Source organism: Physeter macrocephalus, chromosome 5 (assembly GCF_002837175.3).
Source record: "Physeter macrocephalus isolate SW-GA chromosome 5, ASM283717v5, whole genome shotgun sequence".
NCBI classification, from domain to species: domain Eukaryota; kingdom Metazoa; phylum Chordata; class Mammalia; order Artiodactyla; family Physeteridae; genus Physeter; species Physeter macrocephalus.
The window spans coordinates 83815856-83840191 of NC_041218.1; the positions used below are offsets into that span (position 1 = coordinate 83815856).

The 24336-nt window shown below is 37.6% G+C and overlaps 1 protein-coding gene across 9 annotated transcripts in view; it reads left to right on the forward strand.

Moving 5' to 3' along the window:
• CACNA2D1 (calcium voltage-gated channel auxiliary subunit alpha2delta 1) overlaps nucleotides 1-24336 on the forward strand; it is a 507150-nt gene that overhangs the window by 369813 nt on the left and 113001 nt on the right. For all 9 annotated transcript variants that reach the window (XM_028490128.2, XM_028490135.2, XM_028490130.2 and 6 more), the window contains 3 exons: nucleotides 14483-14552; nucleotides 17098-17148; nucleotides 19306-19405. In XM_028490128.2, coding sequence (XP_028345929.1) covers nucleotides 14483-14552; nucleotides 17098-17148; nucleotides 19306-19405 — 221 coding nt within the window. The remainder of the gene's footprint in view (nucleotides 1-14482; nucleotides 14553-17097; nucleotides 17149-19305; nucleotides 19406-24336) is intronic.

Below are 24336 nucleotides of genomic sequence, written 5' to 3' on the forward strand. Positions count from 1 at the left end.
TTAGAAGCCCTTAATTGATTTATATAAATTAACCTTAATGCTATTAAAACTGCTTTCAAGAGCTATCAACTTTGTGAATTTTTATGCATCATAAAAACTGTACGTACAAACTACGCATTTCATCTATTAGTGTCTCTTGAAATTGTACCAGTTACTGTAGTAATTGGGATTGTAATCAGGACTTAGTGGCTTGTCAAAATGCCAATGTAGGCAGCTTACTCTTTTTAGATAATTAGTTGCACTTAATAAAAAGAAAGAAAATACTAAAAATTTCCTAAATTTCATATTATATTTTTAAAATATCTTATTAATCATTTGTTCTTTCTTCATCCTCCTTCATTTGTTCATTTCAAAAATGTGGGTTTACAGTACAGGAACCTAGCATATGTTGAATTAGTTTTAAATATTCCTTAGGGAGACACTTCCTTGTTCTTATATCTGCTAGGATTTTTCTAGAAGAAAATGCAAAAGAACCTGTGTGCAAAGTATATAGAAGGACATATTTTTGCCATGTGGATAGCCAGTTGTTCTTGAGCTGCTTAACTCTTTTTGAAAACACTTTAAAAATGTTTTAAACAGCAAATGGCAGATAACAAAGTAGTCCAAAGAATCCTTTTTTGGTTATTTTAAAAGGGAGCATTTGATAGATTTCTGGTTGATTTGAAGAAAACAAGATAACAGTGGATCTTCAGCATTTTGGGGCATTTATAAAAGAACTGCTCTCATTGATCAATTATCTTAAAAAATACCTGTATTTTTGTTTTTTACTTTTGATATTTGTGAATGGATGCAAAGTTTAACTATAAATATGTTTAATTACATTTGTTGATTGCTGTATAAATACACTTTATGTTGAAATGATTGCTTTATTGGTTTTTTTATGCTAATAATGATTAAAGTCCAGTGTATCAGTTAGGACTAATATTAGCTACCGGTTAAAGTTAATCCAGAACAATGGTGATTTCAACACTATGGAGGTTTGTTTCTCACTCAAGTCAAAGACTATCAGTTACAGAGACCAGGACTGATAAGGAAGCTTCACATATAAGGGGCTGACAACTCCTATCATTTCTCTGTCATCCTCTGAGTAAATTGTCTGCTGCAGTGTCCACCACTGTTGCTTGTGTTTTTTCTTAAGGGAATAAGAGTGGTATTCCCTCCCTTTTTAAGGCACTTTCTGGAAGTCATACAAAGCCTTTCACATGACATTGGCCAGAGTTTAGTGGTCTCATGGTCACAGTTAGCTTCAAGACGCCATGTACACAGCTAAAAAGCACAAGCTATACCAAGGAGGAAGGGGAGAAGAGATATTGGGGGACAAAAATTCTCAGTCATGGTTCCTCTGTTCAAGTCTGTGTTTAAAAATAACAAGTTGTTTCTGCTCTGTGGAAAAATTTAATCAAATTAGGGAGTCAGAATTTATACATCTTGAAATTTAAATTATAATACAAATCATTAAATGATTAAATGTCAGATAAATTAGACAGACTGTAGCAGTAGATTTGCTACAGTTTTGAAAAAGTCAAGGTAATTATAGACCAGAGTCATGGGAGACGTTTACAAACTATGGATTGAAAATCAAATCAATGAAGTAGAAAAGGCAAAAACCTCCTTAGAGGGAAGAAAGGCATAAAGTAAAAAACAGGGACATGAATAAGCACTATTGGAGGTTAGTGAGCCCAGCTAATCTAATAGTTTCTAACAGAAAAAGAGTGATTTCAAATCAAAAGGTTTAGTAGTGGGAATTCCCCTGGCAGTCCAGTGGTTAGGACTCCACCCTTTCACTGCTGAGGGCACGGGTTCAACCCCAGATAGAGGAACTAAGATCCCGCAAGCCGCATGGTGCAGGCAGGGAAAAAAAAAAAAAAAAAGGTTTAGTAGTGACAGATTATGTGGCCTTGAATGTCAGACTGATTTGTCTGGGATTTAATGTGTAGGAAAATGCCATGTTTGGGAGGGCAGTGGAATATTATGGTTAAAGCGGTATTTATTCTGATTGGAAGGAGAAATACTTAGGAAACCTTGACCAGAAGATATGCTATTATAGTGGTCAGATGTGGAATTTTAAATATCTGAACAAGGGGAAAATAGTAATTAGAAAAGATGAATCTTTGGCTATGAAAATGAGGGTATTAGAAACCTTACCAAAAAAATAAACTAATTGATACACATATATTGCAAAATGATTACCAGCATTGTGTTATCTAACACCTCTGCTAATTACCAGAGATAATTACCATCTCTTTTTTGTGGTAAGAACATTTAAGATCTACTGTCTTGGCAACTTTCAAGTATATAATACAGTATTACTAGCAATAGTCACTATTAACTATATATGATGCTGTACGTTAGGTCCCCGGAACTTATTTGTGTTCTAACTGGAAACTTGTACCCTTTGACCAACAATATCTCCTCATTTCTCCCAGCCTCCAGTAACCACCATTCTACTCTTTCTGTGAGTTTTGGCTTTTTTAGATTCTACCAATAAGTGATGTCATACAGTATTTGTCTTTCTGTCTGACTTAGCCCTCATAAAAGTGTATCAAATCAACACATTGTACACCTTAAACTTACACAATGTTATAGCTGAATTATAGCTCAATAAGAAAAGATAAAATGAGAAAAACATAAAAATGAATACATGAATTTAGTGACAGACATAGGGTATAAGTTAAGATGACTAATTTTTAATTTGGATATGAGAATGCTTACTGAAATAAAATATCAGAAATATTTTTATTTTGGGACTAAAATGATGAGTTTGACTTAGAATAGTAAAATTTGATGTATTGACAGGAGAGTCCACAATAATTCTCTTTACACCCAAGCACAAGGTTTATATTCTGAATTACATGATTTGCTTTTCTATATACCATCAATCAGTTGTGTTGTCTGAGGGACACATCCTATATATATACAAAATAATATATTATTTTGAAATTCTCACATGATCCTGATTTACAGAGGTATTTCTGTAGACTTATTTTTGTTTCCTTTTACATAACCTCATCTCTTACCTGAGTCTGTCTTATTTCTTCGCACGTAAGGGTTGCAGAGTTGCTAACTTTGCAATCAACTATGGATCCAGTCACACTTAAACTGATGAAATGATTTCACAGGTGAGAGCAGTTAAGTAGGATGCTAATATGAAAATGGAAGGTGCTCTTAATTTGATGGGGGATAACACTGTATATAAAATATGTGAATAACTTTAGTTAAAAAGCTTTAGCTCTTTGTAACTTCTAAAATATCTCATTCTGTTCCTTTTTTGATATATTGCTAAATTTGTATACCTTATGCCGTCCATTTTTAGATGCATAGAACCATCTTTGATATGTAATTCATTTTATGTTCTGTATATTTTATTAAGAAAAATTAAAAACATTTTTGTCAAAAATTCAGACTTTTTAAGTACTTCTCTCAAATATACCAAATATAAAATTTCTAAGAAATATATCCTTACCCCATTATCTAAGATTTACTGACATAAAAATAGGAAATTTGTTCCTGTAGAATCATTGTTTGTTTTTATAAATATGTTATTATCATCACCTAACTGGATTTATTTGCTCGCAAAAACAGAAAGCTTTTTCTCTGTTGGAGTTCACATTTTTCTCTATGTAGCACACATCTGCAATGATTTTCCAGTAAATCCTCCTCATCTTTTACTTCATAGAACTTTCTGTGTTCAAGTTTATTTTTGAGCCACAGCTAATAACTACATATGGACCATCTAAATGATTAAGTCTTTGTGTACCATTTACTTTATGGAATATTTCACTTAACCACACAACTTGACCTTGTTATCTGTTACTTCTGTTGACAAACAAATATCCCTTGTTAAATGGAAATGTTTTCCTTGGTCTATCTGACATCTACAGAATTACCAGCAAATCACTTTATAATAAGTGCTCTAATTTTTAAAACTATGATGGTTTATCCTTGGCTTTCATACTGTGTATCTGTATGTGAGTTTCCAATGCTTATTTTTCTATAAATTAGAGAAGTGTTCTGGACATATTACAGTGGAGATACCAAAGGCGCTCTCAAGCCAATATAACACTATCATTGAACCTCAAGTGTCATTGCTCAGAAGCAGTATTAAAATCTAAAAAGAATTTGATTCTGTCAATATAGTCAAGTGTGAGTTGGAAGGAGGAAAACTGATAAGAACAAGCAAAACTGCTGTTTCTGAAGAAATTGAGGTATCCTACGGGTTCAAATACCAGTAGGAGAGAATTTTGCTCTGGAGGAGCTCACAGGTAGATGAGAAAGAAAAAATATGAAGACATTAACACACAATGCAAAGAAACATCTAATAAATTTATTTAAAAGTTATCTGGAGTTAACTTAGATTATCACTTCTCCAGTAAAATTAAACAGTCTGGAACTGTTCACTTAATGACATTTGGCTCACTTGCTGTGGCCTTCAGACCATCCAAAAACTCTAATCCAGCCAGCATTTCGAGTTTTGTCTCTTACTGTACAGTTAAACCTTCACCATGTACCCCAAATTGCCTTTTTTCCCCTTTTTAAACTCTTATTTCATTTTATTTTCTACAACCTGCCCCCCTCCTTTTTCCTATCTCTATATGCTTTGATCCCAGACCCCCATTTCTGGTCATATGCATCTTATCCGTCATTCAAAATAGAATACAGAGATGTGAAGGCTTTCCTAAAAGCAATCTTTATTTTGTTCTCTCAGAGAACTTGGTTTTTATCTAGATTATAACAGCTATCAAATTTTTTCTTCCTTCAGAATTTATTTTCATATGCTCTTTTTTTTTTTTTTTTTTTTTTTTTTTTTATGCCCTCTCTCCCGTTGCGGAGCGCAGGCTCTGGATGCGCAGGCTCAGCGACCATGGCCCACTGGCCCAGCCGCTCTGCGGCATGTGGGATCTTCCCGGACCGGGGCACGAACCCGTGTCCCCTGCATCGGCAGGCGGACTCTCAACCACTGCGCCACCAGGGAAGCCCCATGTGCTCTTTTTTAAAAAGCATGGCAATATAAGTAACTGCAGGTAAAGAGGTATATAAATCTATATCTATATCTGTTATCTATATCTATATCTAATGTGTGTGTGTGTGCACGCCCCATAGCACCTAAGGCAGAGCCTTGCATATAGTGAAGAATAGGGATTTGCTGAATTAAGCTAGATAAACAAGTCAGGATCATATCAGAGCTGAAAACAAGTTATCACAGTAGAACTTCAGAGAATCAGTTTCTAAATAAAGTGAAACAAAGGGGAAAATGCAGATAGGAAACAGAGTTACCATTATCTGTGCCCCTGCCTACACACCTTTCCCATCCTGCCCTCTTCTTTCTGCCAGTATTCTCCAGGGGTTTCTGGGGTAACCTCATGAAGTCAGTTTTTAGATTCCCAGGAACTTTATTGACTGTGTGACACCAGCCTGCATCATGGGGAGGGGGTAGGATGGGAAAATGGTATGATGTTCCAAGCCCTGGTCATAAGACTATGCATTTACATAGTTAAAATCTAAGCACATTTTATAGTAATCTATTATTTTTTAAAAATCTACAACCTATGATAAGTAGTTCCAGTGACTCAATGATGCTGTTTTCAAATATCCACATATGGAGTGCTTATTATTGTGCCAACACTAGTTCTAAATGTTTACGCATATAAATTGAATCTTAGCTGTAACCCTTGGAGGTGGAAACTGTTACCCCCGTTTTACTGGCAAAGGTTAAGTAATTTAAGCAATGAAAATCTAGGTAGACTAGCTCTAAAACTTATCTCTTAAGTGCTATGCTAGGTTATTTCCAGTCAGAGAAGAAAATTTTGAAGGGACAAGGGAATAGGCTCTTCTTACCAGCATTTACCCAGCTGGAACGACTGCCTTCAACCTGTGGATCCCATTGGTAGTTCTACGCTGTAAAGCTTCAGTCATTCAGGATTTGAAAACTTGATCTGGGAATGGTTATTGTTTGGGGACCAGTTACTGTTCAGAAACATATGTGTACCCTGAAATTCATCATTGATCCATGAAAGATAAGACAGACATCACAACTGCCTAGATTCTAGCAATACAAATATTATATAGCAATAAGCAATTTCCTAGGGCCAAAATAATACTCTCCTAAGAAGACAATATAAGAAAAAATAGTGAAATAGATTTCAAACATTCCATGAAGCTTTTGCCTCTTGCACTTTCTCCGAGCTTTAAAACTTGACTCGGGTCTATGTCACTGGGAAAAGTTCTGACCTGTATCAGGCTATTAATTCAATTCCATGCACAATGGCTAGCATAACAGAGACTATAAATATTCCTCTCAGGTAGAACTCCTACTTAGTAGGTAAATCAGTTGTTTGGGCTAAGTCTGGTCCATGAGGTTTCCAGAGACTGAGGATTCCATCTATCTGCCATTACTTAGGTTGTTGCCCTCATCTGTAGGATCAAAACTGGATCAACACTAGTACATTCACAGTTGAGGCCAAAAGTAAAGGGGAAAAAACTGGAAGGCAAGCAGCATGACCCCCAAATTGTACATGTATCACTTCTGCTCACATGCTATTGACTAAAATTTTATCACATGACCCCACCTTGGCAAAAGAGACTGAGAAGTACAGTTTCTTGTGGGCAGCCAACTAAAACTTTAGGGTTACTTTTACCAGAAGGAAAAACAAAAGTGTATTTCGAAGCCCTGTCACAGTCTGTTTCTCTGGGAGTGTAAGTATCTGTGCACACTTTCCCATACATAGAACATACTCACTTCCTTTCCACAGGAGATGATCCAAAGTCCCAACAAGTTGGTACCTCCAGCTCAAAATTCAGGATCTCCGGGTCACATGCAGTTCTCTCCATCATGTGGATATGACTTTTCCTAATTTGGCTACTTAACAACACAGCAGAATACCCATTACTTTCTCTGCCCTATTCCCATCACTGACGAGATATCTAATAGGCAATGGTGCTGTCTTCTGGATGACAATAAAAACTTCCATATGGGGGCTTCCCTGGTGGCGCAGTGGTTGAGAGTCCGCCTGCCGATGCAGGGGACACGGGTTCGTGCCCCGGTCCGGGAAGATCCCACATGCCGCCGAGCGGCTAGACCCGTGCAGTGGTTGAGAGTCCGCCTGCCGATGCAGGGGACACGGGTTCGTGCCCCAGTCCGGGAAGATCCCACATGCCGCCGAGCGGCTAGACCCGTGAGCCATGGCCACTGAGCCTGCGCGTCCGGAGCCTGTGCTCCGCAACGGGAGAGGCCGCAACAGTGAGAGGCCCGCGTACTGCCAAACAACAACAACAACAAAACAACAACAACAAAAAAACAAAAACAAAACCAAAAAAACTTCCATGTGGAAGAAGTGAGTGGGAAAAAGAGAGCAATCACTGGTCCATGGTATGTATCATAATCCTCCAGGCAAGGAAACATATAGACCTCCTACTCCTGCATAAAGTTTCTTGGTTAGCCCATCTGACTGCTTCCGGTAGTGTTCTGTGGTTGCAACTCTCTTCTCTGTAACCCTTTCAAGCACATGTGAAGGGGCGTGCTTGGTGTTAAACAGCTTTCATACCTTGCTGTTTCTGGCGCAGGTTTAGAGCTCAAAAACTGCTTTAGGGCTCACAACAGTTGCAAGATTTCTGCAGACTAGGTTTGTGCTTTCTTTGGTAACACAAATATCAGTGACAACACTTGGTTGGCTTCCAGTTTTTTTCTTCTAGCGAGTTTCTTGTGCAAGCAACCCCAGCCCTAAGATTTAGTCTAGAAGTCATTCTTAAGCTCAACATCTTATACATTTACTGGGTTCTCTGTATTTAGCCCTTTCTCATCTCTCTCATCTTAAAGGCGGCTTACTTGACAACACTGCTGAGAACAGAACATTTGATGTTATCATCGTAGTGGACATTACTCATTTTTAAATTGTCTATCTGTACCTGTGGCAGAGGCTCCTGGCTCTCTACGAAAGTTCTCTCCTCCCATTCCAGCCTAATGTTTTGCTTTTGGGCATGACTGCCTAGCCAGGACCACTCTTGTATCTATGTAGGACCATGTGACTAGTTCTTACCAGTAGAATATGAGTGAAAGTAAAATATGTGTCACTTGAAATCTGAGATTGTGAGGACTTGGTTGTTCCTTCTCCTTGGAACTTCCTCCCTCCCTCTGGCAGCTGCATGTCACTGCCCTAGGTGACCTTGGAAACCAAGCATTGAAGAATGCAAAAGCTGCACCAGCTACAGGTCTCTGAATACCTGTTTGGAGCAGAATCTATGCCTTGTGACTAGTAATATCTAACTTAATCTGCTGTATGAGAAAGAAAGAAGCTTTACTGTGCAGAAACAGAAGATTTGAGATTGCTCAAGTCACTTCGTGTTACCATAGCTAATACAGAATTCTCTTTCTATGTTTAGGGTATTTCCCAGGTTAAATGCTTTATTGGGGAGCAGAGCCTATCTGCTGCCTCAAAATCTGAAGAGGACAGCTATTTGCTTTCCAAGAGGCACTGGCACCTCGGTATGTGTACATAACCCTCACTCTGTTATGTACCTGGCCCTTGATGGGGGAGCCATGATGCAAATAAATTAGGGACTGTGTAGAATCCATACTGAGATGGTAGTAGTTGCACAGCAACACTCAGATTCCAGGAAATTTTGTGAGCTGTGCAGTACACATTTATTGAATTAATTTTTCCTTAAAAGAACAGTCCAAATTCATTATCTTGGCTAGCCAATTCAGAACCATGACTAATACTTCATAGGAGATGATTGAGACGAGCCTAAAAAAAATGATTCACATAACATAAATTAGACCCAGGCAGTAGAAACAGGGTTGGTTTATATAGGCATTTCTGGGTATGTGAAATTTACTTTTTTTGTCTTTCCATGAGACTAAAAATGTGAAGTCTTTTAGAATTAGAAAATGCATTTTAAGTTAATTGGAAATGCAATTAGATGTCATTTGAAAGAGTGTTTCTACCAAGAGAATCAGCCCTCAATTCATCATTTTGTACTTTATTGTCTCCTAGCAGAAATAAAAAAAAATTGATACTCTATTATTTTTAGACCGTATTAATTAGAAAATGCCTCTACAATCTGCATACTTTCTCAAGAATATTTCAGTATCCGAAGTTAACGTACAGGTAAACACCTTTTTTTAACTCAGTGGTTTGATACTGACATAGCACACCCTAAATGTAATGTGAAGTAGAAATGTCATCAGATAGATTTAGTCAGATACACCCACCGTTCATTTTTTGTCAGGAAAAAAAAAGCATAAATGATCATTATCACCATTAATGATGGCATTCAGAAATGAGATGCCCACATTGTAGGCTGTCATTTCCACTCCTTTCTCCTGTCATTCCAAAATCTTATTGGAAAGCAAAAGGGACATCTAAAATGAGTGACATTTCACTTTTTACAGGGACTGTAGAAGCTCCGATTTCCTTTCATGGAGCCTTTATTATACCTCATTATGAAACATTATTTCAGGGAATTGCAGTGTTTGGTTATTATCTGTTTTTACTATTTGACCTTCCATATTTCTGAGCCTATATATATAAAACGTGCCATGTAAGTACCACAGTGGGATTTTACAACAAACTAATTAGTAATATCACAGAAGAAACTACATTATTTAATTTTAAAATAATATAAATAATGTAATGTAACCGAGGGATATTTCCTAATAGTAAATGTCTCAGCAGACTTCTAAGGGAACATTATTAATATTTTTAAATAGTAACCATCTAAGATTATAAAGCATGTTAAAATGTAATGGTCTGGCTCCTACTGTAAATGATAGCCCTTTTTTCTGTCTTTAAAGAAATAAATTTTATAGAACATAGTAATATATATCACAGTTCATTTCAATTAGCAGTTATACTGAAAACAGATCCTAGGTGAATGTGCTCTGCAAAGAATTCAGAAATCTAATTTAAGCGTGACTTTCATATTCCAGTTTTTTGACCACTTTCAACTCATGATGGCCACTATTATATTGGTGGTGGTAATTAATCTCACTTCTCAACTCATCAAAATATTTATGTAAGTCTGAGTCCAGTCAGGAGAGAGATTACACAATGTCTTGAATAGGAAAAGTTAATTTTTTTTAAGGATAATTTTATTTTATTTTTTTTAATTAAATTATTTATTTTTGGCTGCGTTGGGTCTTCGTTTCTGTGCGCAGGCTTTCTCTAGTTGCGGCGAGCGGGAGCTACTCTTTGTTGTGGTGCGCAGGCTTCTCACTGCAGTGGCTTCTCTTGTTGTGGAGCAAGGGCTCTAGACGTGCGGGCTTCACTAGTTATGGCTCGCGGGCTCAGTAGTTGTGGCTCACGGGCTTAGTTGCTCCATGGCATGTGGAATCTTACCGGACCAGGGATCAAACCCGTGTCCCCTGCATTGGCAGGCAGATTCTTAACCACTATGCCACCAGGGAAGTCCTAAAAGTTAATTTTTTAATCAAGAATTATTAACTATAGCAGGGATTAAGGAGGGATTGGCTAAAAGTATAGAGAACTCTAGATAATATTGGACTAGCAGGTGAAATATTATATAATTTAATATAATATAATAACTACCACCCATAGGGCAGAAATAGCCCAAGGAAGAGACTTTGGTCCCCCAGTGCCCCTGGGTTGAGATGCAGATCTTTTTACAGAGGACATGGTTGTGATCCGCCAAATTGCAGAGAAGGTACTACAGTGTCACACTGGTAGGACTTGCTGGAAGTTCACCCTCTAAAAGGTTCCTGGTGTCTCATCAGAGGCTCTCCACTACAAAAATACCCGGGGGGTACTGCTGGAGAACCAGAGAGTTCTCCAGAAGCCTTGGTCTGGAGAAGCTACCCACGAGCTCTGGAGAATACTCAAGCACCTGCAGGAGCCAAACACCAGGAAAACTACATTTGCTGCCAGAGCGTTTGAGCAAACAAACCAGACCAGGAATCAAAAACCACTTTCTCATTCAACATCTTTCTTTCTTCATCTGCGGACAGAGCTTAAGATTGTGCTTGTGGGTAAATGAAAAATATTTGAAGGACCCAGAGATATTTAAATAGAACAAGATAAATGGATGAATTCGGAGCTGAGGCAATACATGTACAACCAGCATAACATTGTACTAAAAGAAGAATAAAAGTTATTTAAATATGTAGTTATTACAAAGGCCCTATCTTGAGGAGTTAGATAATAGTTGAAAGTGAACTGACATGTCTGCCTGCATGCTTGTTGCTTAATACTAGTGTTACCACACACACACAAAAAAGTCATTTTATCTCACTGGCTCTAAGTTTCTGCAAATGCAAATGGAAAGAATTAAAGTAAATTTACCATCAATTGCATTGACTGTATCAGTAAATGGTTGTTGGGGGAGTGCTATATTTAAACTTAACTGTTTCTTATAAATGTGATTAGTCATTTAAAATGAATAAATCGTTTTATAATATAGCCGCTAATAAGAAAGAAAATTCACAGTCAAGGAGAGGCTGAGTAGTATATGTTTTTGACATATCCTAAATGGCCAAATTATCTTAGTTGGCTAATAAACATGATTCTCAGGAAAGTTCTATGTAATTTTCATCATTTCTCAATAAATAAAAGGGCAAAATAGATTGAAAGGCATAAGTCATATGAATTATTATTAGGAATTTTCCCAAGAGTCATATGTTTAAACGTGTTCAAGGAGAGGAGGACTTCAGCATAAAATTATCATCCAATTCATCAGCATTTATTGTTCTCCATTGGGTCCAAGGGGTGTGTGTGTGTGTGTGTTTCTGTGTGTGTGTGTGTGTGTGTGTGTAAAACTTTGTAAAGTATTTTAATTAAAGTAAGTACAGATTTAATTAGAATAGTGTAAATAAATTGCATTTAAAAAGCAATACGGTTAGATGTACTATTTTTCTGTTTACTGCAAAATGATAACGGCTCTGAAACTAACAGAAGATTCTTTTGTTTTTAAGTTTATTATTATTATTATTATTTTAAATTTATTTTGGTTGTGCCAGGTCTTAGTTGCGGCAAGCAGGCTCCTTAGTTGTGGTTCATGGGCTCCTTAGTTGCAGCTCACCAGCTACTTTAGTTGTGGCACATGTGCTCCTTAGTTGCAGCTGGTGGGCTCCTTAGTTGCGGCTTGTGGGCTGTGCTCCTTAGTTGCGGCCGGCCGGCTTCTTAGTTGTGGCACGTGTGCTCCTTAGTTGCTGCTAGTGGGCTCCTTAGTTGTGGCATGCGAACTCTTAATTGGGGCATGCATGTGGGATCTAGTTCCCTGACCAGGGATCGAACCTGCATCCCCTGCATTGGAAGGCAGATTCTTAACCACTGTGCCACCAGGGAAGTCCCCTAACAGAAGGTTCTTGAATCTGTACTTGAATTACTTCAGATCATTCAAATAAATATCAGGAAAAGTTTTTGTGCAGTTATGTTAATTATAATTTAACTTTTAAATGATAATTTCAAATGGACTGGCCATTATCAAATTAAGGTTAAAAAATTATGCTATTATGTGATAACAATCCAAGAAAAACAATCTTTTTATAGACCAAGATAGTATAGCATTGAATGAAAATATAAGGATCAAATAATTATAAGTACAGTTTCCATTAGTGGCAAATAAATTTTCTTTTAAGGTAAATTTTTCTGTTAGTAGAGAAGAAAGAAAATGTATAACCTCTGGACACCTGGTAAAACATATTCATTGTCACCTAGAAAATCCCAATTGTGAACAAGTTATTTCTGAAATAATATGAAAAAGAAATTGACTTATACAACTTTCTTTTGTATTGCTGTGTTGTTTTAAATTTTAAAAAAGAAAAGGGTTGGGGCTTCCCTGGTGGCGCAGTGGTTGAGAGTCCACCTGCCGATGCAGGGGACACGGGTTCGTGCCCCGGTCCGGGAAGATCCCACATGCCGCGGAGCGGCTGGGCCCGTGAGCCATGGCCGCTGAGCCTGCGCGTCCGGAACCTGTGCTCCGCAACGGGAGAGGCCACAACAGTGAGAGGCCCGCGTACCGCAAAAAAAAAAAAAAGAAAAAAAGAAAAAGGTTAAGGGCATAAAAATGGTATCTCCCATTTTAACATTACTGTGGATAAGTGGAATGTGTCCTTGGTGCTTTGTGACTTTTAAAAGTATTACTTTCCTAGATAAAATCTAATATTGGGTCAGCCAAAAGGTCTGTTCAGTTTTTTTCTGTAAGATGGCTGTAGTAGCACTTAGTTGTCTTTAACTTCATTCGAAACAATTTTGTTGGACAGTATGTGACAGCTGTCATATCAGCATGCATTTAAAAAAGACTTATCAAAATTGGTGAACTTTTGTGTAGCCATTTTAATACTGAAGATGGAAGAAAAAAAAGCAACATTTTTGGCATATTATGTTTCATTATTTCAAAAAAGGTAAAAACGCAACAGAAATGCAAAAAAAATTGTGCAGTGTATGGAGAAGGTGCCGTGACTGATCGAACAGGTCGAAAGTGGTTTGCGAAGTTTCGCGCTGGAGATTTCTTGCTGGACTATGCTTCAAGGTCGGGTAGACCAGTTGTTGATAGCGATAAAATCGAGACATTAATTGAGAACAATCAACATTATACCACGTGGGAGATAGCCGACATACTCAAAATATCCAAATCAAGCATTGAAAATCATTTGCACCAGCTTGGTTATGTTCATCGCTTTGATGTCTGGGTTCCACGTAAGTTAAGCAAAGAAACCTTCTTGACCGTATTTGCACATGCGATTCTCTACTTAAACATAAAGAAAACAGATTGTGACGGGCAATGAAAAGTGGGTACTGTACAATAATGTGGAATGGGAACAGATCACGGGACAAGTGAAATGAACCACCACCAACCACACCAAAGGCCAGTCTTCATCCAAAGAAGGTGATGTTGTGTATATGGTAGGACTGGAAAGGAGTCCTCTGTTATGAGCTCCTTCCAGAAAACTAAATGATTAATTCCAACAAGCACCGCTCCCAATTAGACCAACTGAAAGCAGCACTCGACAAAAAGCGTCCAGAATTAGTCAACAGAAAACACATAATCTTCCATCAGGTTAATGCAAGACCACATGTTTCTCTGATGACCAGGCAAAAACTGTTACAGCTTGGCTGGGAAGTTCTGATTCATCCGCCGTATTCATCAGACATCATACCTTCGGATTTCCATTTATTTCGGTCTTTACAAAATTCTCTTAATGGAAAAAATTTCGATTCCCTGGAAGACTGTAAAAGGCACCTGGAACAGTTCTTTGCTCAAAAAGATAAAAAATTTTGGGAAAATGAAATTATGAAGTTGCCTGAAAAATGGCAGAAAGTAGTAGAACAAAAGGGTGAATACGTTTTTCAACAAAGTTCTTGGTGAAAATGAAAAATGTGTCTTTTATTTTTACTTAAAAACCGAAGGCACTTTTTGGCCAACCCAATAGTTTGATTTTAATTCTCTATTTGAAATTTAAATATTTCTCTCTTGCTCTCTCACTCTCTTGCTGTCTCTCACTCACTTTCTCTCTCTCTCTTTTTTTAAGCTTCTCCATGGGTTGATAACAGTAGAACTCCAAACAAGATTGACCTTTATGATGTACGCAGGAGACCATGGTAAGAATTTTGGGGTAGCCATGAAAAGATGAAAAAGACAAAATAAGGTTTCTTTTTTTTTTTTTTTTTTTTTTGTTAAAAAGTTGGAGGGAATCTTTCCATTATTAGGATGAATATTGTCTGATTATTTAAAAACCTCTTTTTTTCCCTTTTATACATTTGAATTTTTTATACATTTATACTTTAAAACAGTTAAAGCTAAATGAAGATGATGAGTTCAATGGGCAATGATAATGAAGTTGTTGAAATGATTCATCAAATGCATTTCAAATGGACTACTTTAAGTTTTATAGTCAATGTCATTTCTAAATCTCTTTTAGCTGGTGGGGATTTCTATTGAAAGTCTCCCAGTTTGCTTGGAGTAGGGCTCTAATAATCAACATCTAGATAGAGTAGAATGTAGTTTGCCTCTGGTGGTGAACTAATGAGAACTAGCCCCAAGGTAAGAGCTGCCCCTAGTTATAGTCATATAGCTTAAGTTTCATTTTTCCCAAAAAAAAGTTTATTTGTTCCTTACTACTAAATAAACTCATTTTCCTAACATATGAATCAAAAAATACCAAATATGTCATAATTACCCTCACTGGGAAACAATTATTAAACTTGTACATTTTAATTCATTGTTTTAATGTATTTAAATGTGTGGCTCTATATTTTTTAATGAGTTCACATGTTATACAATACAGTGCTTTGTAACCTACTCTTTCATATCAATACCTTTTCATAAGAGACACAGTAACATCATTTTAAAAGAATGACCAGATGGTAACTTATTTTAAAAATCCCCTATTATTAGACATTTAGGTTACTTCAGACTTTTTGCTAGGGTTCAGACAAATTTTAAGACACATAATAGTTGATTCAAAGAAACGTATTTAAGACTTTTAAAATGCCCTATTAAACGTCCCAGTAGCAATTTACATAAACATCAACCATGTATAATAGTACCAGGTATTATTAATCCACATATTATTCTTGATAATATTTCTCTAAGTTAGTGGCTCTGGAGCCATGGGTTGTTGAGTGGAGGCAAAGCCTATGACATCACATGATTTAGGTTCAGGAACCAGTTGCTTCCATGGAAACTTAGAAGCTAGATCCCAACTAGAAGAGACAGATGATATCCTGTCCTCCATCTTCCTCATGGAGAGGCATGTCAGGACCATTTGTCAAGATGCTAGACATGAACTAGATTTGCCTTCCACTGGAATATCCCAGCAACCCTGCCATTTTACCTTCTAATAGAAAAACAAACTTGAGTGCAAGCTGTAAACTCTGTTTCATGAACATATAGTCCTGAATAGTTACTCATTGTGCTGAATGTTGCCTGAAAACTTATTGGCAAGTTATCTGGCAGGCTTCTGAGAAGTTAGATTTAGAGTCTTGGACAATAAGTAGAACACTGAGTTCAGATGCAGCTCTTCTTGTTGGGGAAGGCAGGTCCCCACTTCCCATCAGCCTGTGGCCAGGCAACATGAGTTTTCGGTATCATTCACCTGTAGTTAAGTTTATCTCTACAGTGGCTGAACTATTCTCCTGGAGTCTCTTTTCACGTGCAGAGCTTCTGAATCTGTAGGGCTGGGGTTGAGTGTGGGAATCAGCATTTTGAACTGGCTCTCCAGGTGATTTTTAAGATACTATAAAGTCTGAGAACCACTACTTGAAACTCTTGGAAGTAACATTATATATTGTTTTTAATTACTTTATTGTCCCTTTGTCAGATTAGACCACTAATCTATTTTTGCGGGGTTTTTTTTTGTGTGTTTAAATATATGATACAATCTTATTATTTGTTTTTATTATTATTATTATTATTTATGTATTTATTTATTTAGTTAGTTTTGGCTGCGTTGGGTCTTCATTGCTGCTCACGGGCTTTCTCTAGTTGTGGTGAGCGGGGGCTACTCTTCGTTGCGGTGCGCGGGCCTCTCATTGTGGTGGCTTCCCTTATTGCAGAGCACGGGCTCTAGGCGTGAGGGCTTCAGTAGTTGTGGCAAGTGGGCTCAGCAGTTGTGGCTCGTGGGCTCCAGAGTGCAGGCTCAGTAGTTGTGGTGCACGGGCTTAGTTGCTCCGTGGCATGTGGGATCTTCCCGGACCAGGGTTCGAACCCGTGTCCCCTGCATTGGCAGGTGGATTCTTAACCACTGTGCCACCAGGGAAGCCCTATTATTATTCTTTAGAGTGACTTTTAGAACCTGTGGTCAGCAAAATGGAATTTAAGATAACATTTTTTTTTTTTAGGGAAATGTTCTTCCAGAAGTTAATTTCGTTTGCTCCTAGTATTAAAGCACATCTCTTATTCCTTTGTTATAAATATCTGTAAAACATACCTTATGTATTATGCCTCTGACATTTCTATTATGTTAAATGTAGCTTTTCTAAAGTTGGTATTACAGAATTGTGAATAAAAGAGCATCGTCTACCTAGATAGAATGGAAGGGCCTTGCTTGGAAAATATCTCAGAGATTAGTAAATAGCAGTTCAACAAATATCAGTGCTTGATGTTTCACAAGAGAAAAAATTATTCGTATGATATTTGTTACAGGTACATCCAAGGAGCTGCATCTCCTAAAGACATGCTTATTCTGGTTGACGTGTGAGTAGTTAAATATTACATAATTTTCATATACTGAGAATATAGGGAGGAGTTTTAGATAACAGTAGTAGGTTGGGACTAGAAAATAGGTTGAAAAAAAGACAAGGAATAATTATGATGGCTTTTATATCCAGACAAATAAATCAAATTAAGGCAGTAACAAAAGAAACAAAAATTCTCTTACTGAAAATGAGAGGAATCTACGTCAAAATTGAAAATTATGGCTTGGTTCTAATGTCTGAGCTTTTTGAAAAATTATTGATTTGCTTCCAGTTTTTTGCTTTATATTTTAAACACTATTAAAGTACATGGTTGCTAAATCTAAGCTGTTTCTGCTTCCAAAATAGTAGAATAATTAGCTGGCACTTAGTTATTAATGATTCAAATATCTTTTAGGGATTGGCCACAAAATATCAGTAGATAAATATTACATATATTAAATGCCAATACTAGAAATACAAGAAAGAATTTCATGAGTTTTTATATTGGTCATTTTATTTTTTTGTCACATTGCTTCAAGTTAGGGGGTGTGTGTGTGCGCACGCGCGCGCGTGTGTGTAATCTTCCAATAAGATAGAAGATGAAACTGTAGAACATAGCGAAGAATATATCCTGCTTTGGAGATTTAGTTTTTAAGAGCAATACCAAGGAACTAAAAACGTGAGGTATAAAATGCTTATATTATTTTCCCTGAGAGAATAAAAGTATACCCTCGTCTGTTCTTTGCCACTGGGAGAAACAGAATCCAATGTTTTATAGGCAACTAAATTCATTTCACAGGATAGTGTCAGCATTTGAAAATTTCTCCATTATAATGTGAATTGAACAAGTTTAAAATCTTATAACCATGCCTGAGAAAGAGAAGATAACTGAATTTGACAAATGTAACAAATATTAAATCTCATTTCATTTGTTACAATGCATTTAAACTTCATCTTGTTTTAATTAAGTTATTATAGAGTTTGTACATATGCTAATCCTTGATATTCTTCTGAAGTATAAATCTGAATGGTAATGCAATATGTTATAATCCTATTGGATATATGCTAATTTCCTGAAATAATTTCTTTTATTAAAATCTTTGGAACCCATGTCAGATACCAAGTGGGATAAAAATGTAGATGAAGTTGTAATGCCATTTTAAAAAATTATTTCAACAGAAATGTGTTGAGGGTATCCTATATACAATGTGATGATACAAAGATGATTAAGACATGGTCCCTGATCTCAAAGATGATTCAAATGTATTAGTGAAATTAAACCATATTCACATCAGTAAATTAAAACAATTGTATGAAGTGAGAGGTATAAAGTATGACGCAGCACTGAAGGAACACATAGGTGAGAGAGCACATTTCATTTTAAAGTGTCAGGAAAGACTTCATTGAGATAAAATTGGAATTGAATCCTTATAGCTAAGATTTAACAAGGCAGGCATGGGAAGGGAGAGGAAAGAGAGTGGAATTTCAAGTGGAAGGATGACAGAAGCAAAGTGGCATAGATGAGAACATCTGACAACAGCTAGAAAAGTAAAACTGGGAAAAAGTTGGGAACTAGGGACATAAAAGTGGAAGTTAATTGCCTAGAGATGAGCCCTGCAAATACATGAGGTCATTCAGGATCATAAAATATGTAGAGACAAGAAAAATGAAGACTAAACCCCAGAGAATATCTACTTTAGGATATAAAACAAAGCATTGTGTTTACAAATCTATTATCAAATTATTATGCTGCTTCATAATTATTGGTTTAATCAAGTCAAACAGTGAGCTCCCTAGGGCAATGACTGTATCTATTAACCTCTGTAGCCCTCACTACTAACTTGGCTAACAGAGCTGGTATTCAGTGTATATTTCCTCAATAAGTGAATATGCCATGAGTATCCACAGTTTCTTAAAGCTGTCACTTGACATGTAATTTTTATCATTGTAGTTAGAAAAATATACATTCTGATGCTTGTAGGAAAGAAAGACAAGATTTTTTGTAATTTATTTCGACTTGCTATCAAAAATAGGACTTTTTCTACTACTGGTTTTTTGAAGACAAAATTATTTGAATATTATTATCTACAGTCAGTGCATAAGTTGTGTTTCCTTAGGGTGTGTGATGTTAATTAACTACATGGTCATTAACATGTGTGGAATCATTTTTTTGTAGAAGTGGGAGTGTTAGTGGATTGACACTTAAGCTGATCCGAACATCTGTCTCTGAAATGTTGGAAACCCTCTCAGATGATGATTTTGTGAACGTAGCTTCAGTAAGTATATGATGACTGCATTTTTGCTGAGTAAAATCGACAGTTTTTATCTCCCTCTGGTTTTCAATACTTTATAGTGTTTTGTCATAGATAGGCTGAGATATTTCTGGTCCTATTACAAGACTGTCTTACTGAGCTAGCCTCTCTTGTTACTCATTCTCCCATACTTCCACACCAAGGTCCTTTCTGAATGTTTGACGATTTACCCATGAATGGAATGATTAAAGCAGTGAACATGAAGGAAAAACATTATATATATTCTGTTTGACTCAGAGGTGCTTAAACAGTTGACGTGAACCCCCGTACTCTTTGATATCATTGTAACTCCCAATAAATAGTGACTCGGCAGTGTAATTGTACGGCAATTTTCTGTTCATTGAATGCTCCTTTTTCATACTGGACACGTATCCATAATGGTTTTTTTTTTTTTTGTTTTGTTTTTTTTTGCGGTACGCGGGCCTCTCACCGCCGTGGCCTCTCCCGTTGCGGGGCACAGGCTCCGGACGCGCAGGCTCAGCGGCCATGGCTCACGGGCCCAGCCGCTCCGCGGCATGTGGGATCCTCCTGGACCGGGGCACGAACCCGTGTCCCCTGCATCGGCAGGCGGACTCTCAACCACTGCGCCACCAGGGAAGCCCATGTATTATGTTTTTAAGGTTTTTTTTTTTATTAACATGAGAACCAATAGATATTTGAATGTGCTTTCTTAAAATTCTTGTTTCTAGGAACCATTTTAGACCTTCCTCCTCATAGCTAGAGAGCATTGAACTCTGAAGCAAATAAAACAGGACAAAATGAATGTTACTGTATCTCACTTTAATTCATAGAATTTTGGCAGAAAATTTCATGGCCATGTACTGGTTGATATAATTTCACATTTGAAGTGGTTATATTCATAGAGATGCACGTGAGGGAAGAAGTATTTGTGGTGAGGTCATTTTGTATTGAACATAGGAGAATGGATCTACCTCTAAAACCACATGGGAGAAAGTTAAAGCAGCTGGCCTACAGTCAATTTACTCTCTTCACTGGAAGGGTGCCCCCTGGAAAAAAGTAGGCAGAGGAACTGAATATAGTCTCTTGTCAACCAGAGCCTCAAGTAACTAGATAAATCATATTTACTAAGAGGAAGAGGAATTGCTCCAAAAATGCTTTTAGCAGGATATCCCTAGCTAAGGGTAACTGTCATAAATAGAACCCAAGATCAATGAAGCAAGATTCCTTTAAAACTATCTAGTAGGTAATATAACTCTCTGGCTAATGAACTGGAGATATTTCATAGTTTAAATACTCCCACTACACAAGGAACCCTGCAAAGCTCTTTTTGAGACCTCTTTCTTCTGGGCCCAGAGGAGTGTCTCCAATACAGTAATGAAGGACCTGGTCTATTAGTTTTCTGAGGCTGCTGTAACAGAATAACACAGACTGTGTAGCTTAAACTACAGAAACTTTTCTGTCGCGGTTCTGGAGGCTGGAAGTCCAAGATCAAGGTGCCGGCAGGGTCAGTTTCTCCTGAGGCCTCTTTCCTTGGCTTGCAGATGGCTGCCCTCTTGCTCCCACTTCATATGGTCATCCCTCTGTGCAGACTAGTGTCTCTTCCTCTTCTTATAAGGACACAAGTCATAGTGGATTATACCCTCACTCTAATGGCCTCATTTTTAACTTAATCACCTCTTTCAAGAACTTATCTATGATTACTGTTACATTTGGAGGTAGCAGGGGTTGGGACTTCAACATAGGAATCTGAGGGGGACACAGTTCCGCTCATAACATCTGGGGAACTGCCCTCCATACCCAGACCTTTCTGTGCTTTATCTGAACATTTGGCAGTCCTTTAGCTTGTCTGCATCCTTGATATTATTAGTAAAATTTAATACTGCCTAAGAACTCTGATTCATGTCAGTCTGATTTTATAATCTGACCCTGTGTGTTAGCTCACGACTTGTTCAACAAAATGAGAACAAGTAAAATGTAATGCTTGGTCTCCCAAATAAAATGATCAGAAAAGATAACCATTTAGTTTAATTTGTACATAAAAATATTGTTTATTACAAAGGCATTGGAAAGGTTGCTAACAAAATATTATCTTTGGCAGAGCAAAAGAGAAAGTTATAAAAACATTAAATTCAGTACAGAGTTGGCATATCTAATGAAAGTTAGATAAAACCAGCAGACATTAAATACGGTTAATGTCTTAATCTGGCTTCCTCCTGATTCTTACTCATGGATTCAAGTGTAAACGGTTTTTTTGGGACAGGATCCCAGGAAACACAACCAATTAAAGGAAATTAGGCAAGGGAAAGAAGGAAGAATGCCAATTAAAAGAACATAATTTAATTTAAAGGGATTTAATCCTATTGAGGCATCCTAGAAGCTGTACAGAATATAATAAATAAATATATTTATTATATATAATATAATAAACATGTATCAATAGATTGCTATATAGAATATGAACTTCTAAAGTTATTCTGCCTCAAGGCCAAGTGAGCTGTGGTTTTAAGTACCAGCCTTCCATATGTGTGGGCAGAATAGACTCTGACCATAAGAGAGAAAAATGTAACAAAAAGTTGCAGGTGATGGTAGTTAGAAACCTGTCCAGTATGTCCACTGTATCCAGTTAGTGATCCTTAAAGATGGCATCTAACATGTCATTTAAAGCCAGTGTTTTCTTATTGATTTTCTGTCTGGATGATCTATCCATTAATAAAAGTGGGGCATTGAAGTCCCCTACTATTATTGTACTACTGTCAGTGTCTCCTTTTATGTCTGTTAATATTTGCTTTACGTGTTTAGGTGCTTTATTTTGCATGCATAGATATTTGCAAGTATTATATTCTCTTGTTGGATTGATCCCTTTATCATTTAAAAATTCCTGAAAATGTAACATTGTTTTTTATGAGTGGATACAGTCTGATGCCAGCACATCAGTGGACTTAGCACCATGATTCAGAGAACATACTGCATCTTGAAGGACAGCATTCCTACTCAAAGACTGTCATCTGCAAGCTGGAGCTTTAGTTGCACACTTAAGTGACTATCCCAGTGTTTTATCAGGCTGCCTGTTTCTAAGTGATGCAGTATATGGTAGACCCAGTGGATCCTGTGGTCATTTGTTTGTTGTTGGACCTCCTTCACCATAAAATAGATTCCTTGATTTGAGGAGATATTATGTAGGGTTCCATGTTGATATCCCATGATGATAAATCAGACAGTGTGTGAATCCAGAGGATTAATGATACTGCATGAGGCATTGCAAACAGGAAAGGGGAGCTCTTAACTGAAACATGTATCAATAGCAAGAAAAGCAAAATTGACGCCACCCCATTCCAGAGGGATAAAATCGAATACAGTCTGTTTGAAATCAAGTTGTTGAATGTCTTTTTGAAGAGTGATACTGTATTAAAGACTCAGCATTGGACAGTTTCCAATGGTTTAGCCATTCACTAATGGCGATAGCTATATCCCACTTGGTGAGAAAGAGCCCATGTTTTTAGGCCCACATATATCTCCTCTTTCTCTGCTACCTGGCTGCTGCATTTATGGGCAGTTGCTGCATACAATGGACAAATCCTCCTCTCCACTCAGTTGTTCAGTACCTCCTCTGTATGAATGTTCTCTAGTGGTGATTGATGTGATACAGAGATCTGCACATTTCATACTCCCATAGGTCCATCCTCATGCTTCCTCTCCAGAACTCTTTGTCTGGGGAAGGTCTTCCATTCTTGCTTCTTCAAGGGCATTGGCCAACCAGCTAAGCCATTTGCCCCTGTGCAGGAGTGGTGTTGTCTTATCTCAGGCTACTTGCTCCCTCACACCAAGTTGATGACCAGGTGTTTTTTGCCTCAAGATCCATCAACATCCATCCCCTGGCATGTTCTCCCAGTATCTGCTGTTCATATTAGACAGATCTTGCATCTCTTTTGTTGAATATTCTCTTTTTCTGTTTCCCTGGAACAGAGACTATTTTTCCAGGTAGGCCATGTTGAGACCTGGTCTATTTGTTGCCTAGAGCCATGAGGGGAGATGAGATCAGATCTTAAGGGAGAACATCATCTTTTATGGCCTCTAGGAATGGGAGAAGCTACTACCTTCTAAGAGGAAGAGATTACTTCTGCGTACCTAGAGGGTATAGGGGAATCTGGAAGTTCATTGTTCATCTACTCATGTCCCCATTCTACTCTTAAGATCCCATTCTTTGCCTATCAGTGCCCTGACTTTTGCATAGAAACCTGCCATGGGTGTGGATGTGGCCTCCTTTATAGTTATGTGACTTTCAAAAGCAAATTCTGTGTCTGTTTCTAGGATACATTGTCCTTCTCACATCAAAAAATTAGAATCTCTTTATTGACTCCTGTATATCTTCTGGCTTTCACACTTTGCCCTTAGTTGGTAGTTGGCTGATCTGAGGTTGTCACTTTTTTCATTGAATTTAACAACCAACCAACTCCAAGCCCCTGTAATTACCGTTGTCACCATATTTCTCAAATGCTAGGTGCCTCCCCTTTATTCTGTATTGTGTTCCAGTCACTACAGGTAAAACTCTTAGCAGTTATGATGCTGTAGCCTCTGAGGGGTTTTCTTTACTCCAGTTATCACTGATATATAGCCAATTACCAGAGGAATCTTTATCGCCACATGGCTGGTGAATGATTTAATTCTGGAATCCCATCCTGACGATCTGTTTCCTAAGACCTCTGCTAGTATCAACTTATATTGTCTTTCCTCTGAAATAGTTCATCAGATAAGGATTCAAGTACAAATGGCTTATTTGGAAAGTAATTCTAAGAAAGATTGAGGGCTTCCCTGGTGGCGCAGTGGTTGAGAATCCGCCTGCCGATGCAGGGGACACGGGTTCGTGCCCCGGCCCGGGAAGATCCCACATGCTGCGGAGCGGCTGGACCCGTGAGCCATGGCCGCTGAGCCTGCGC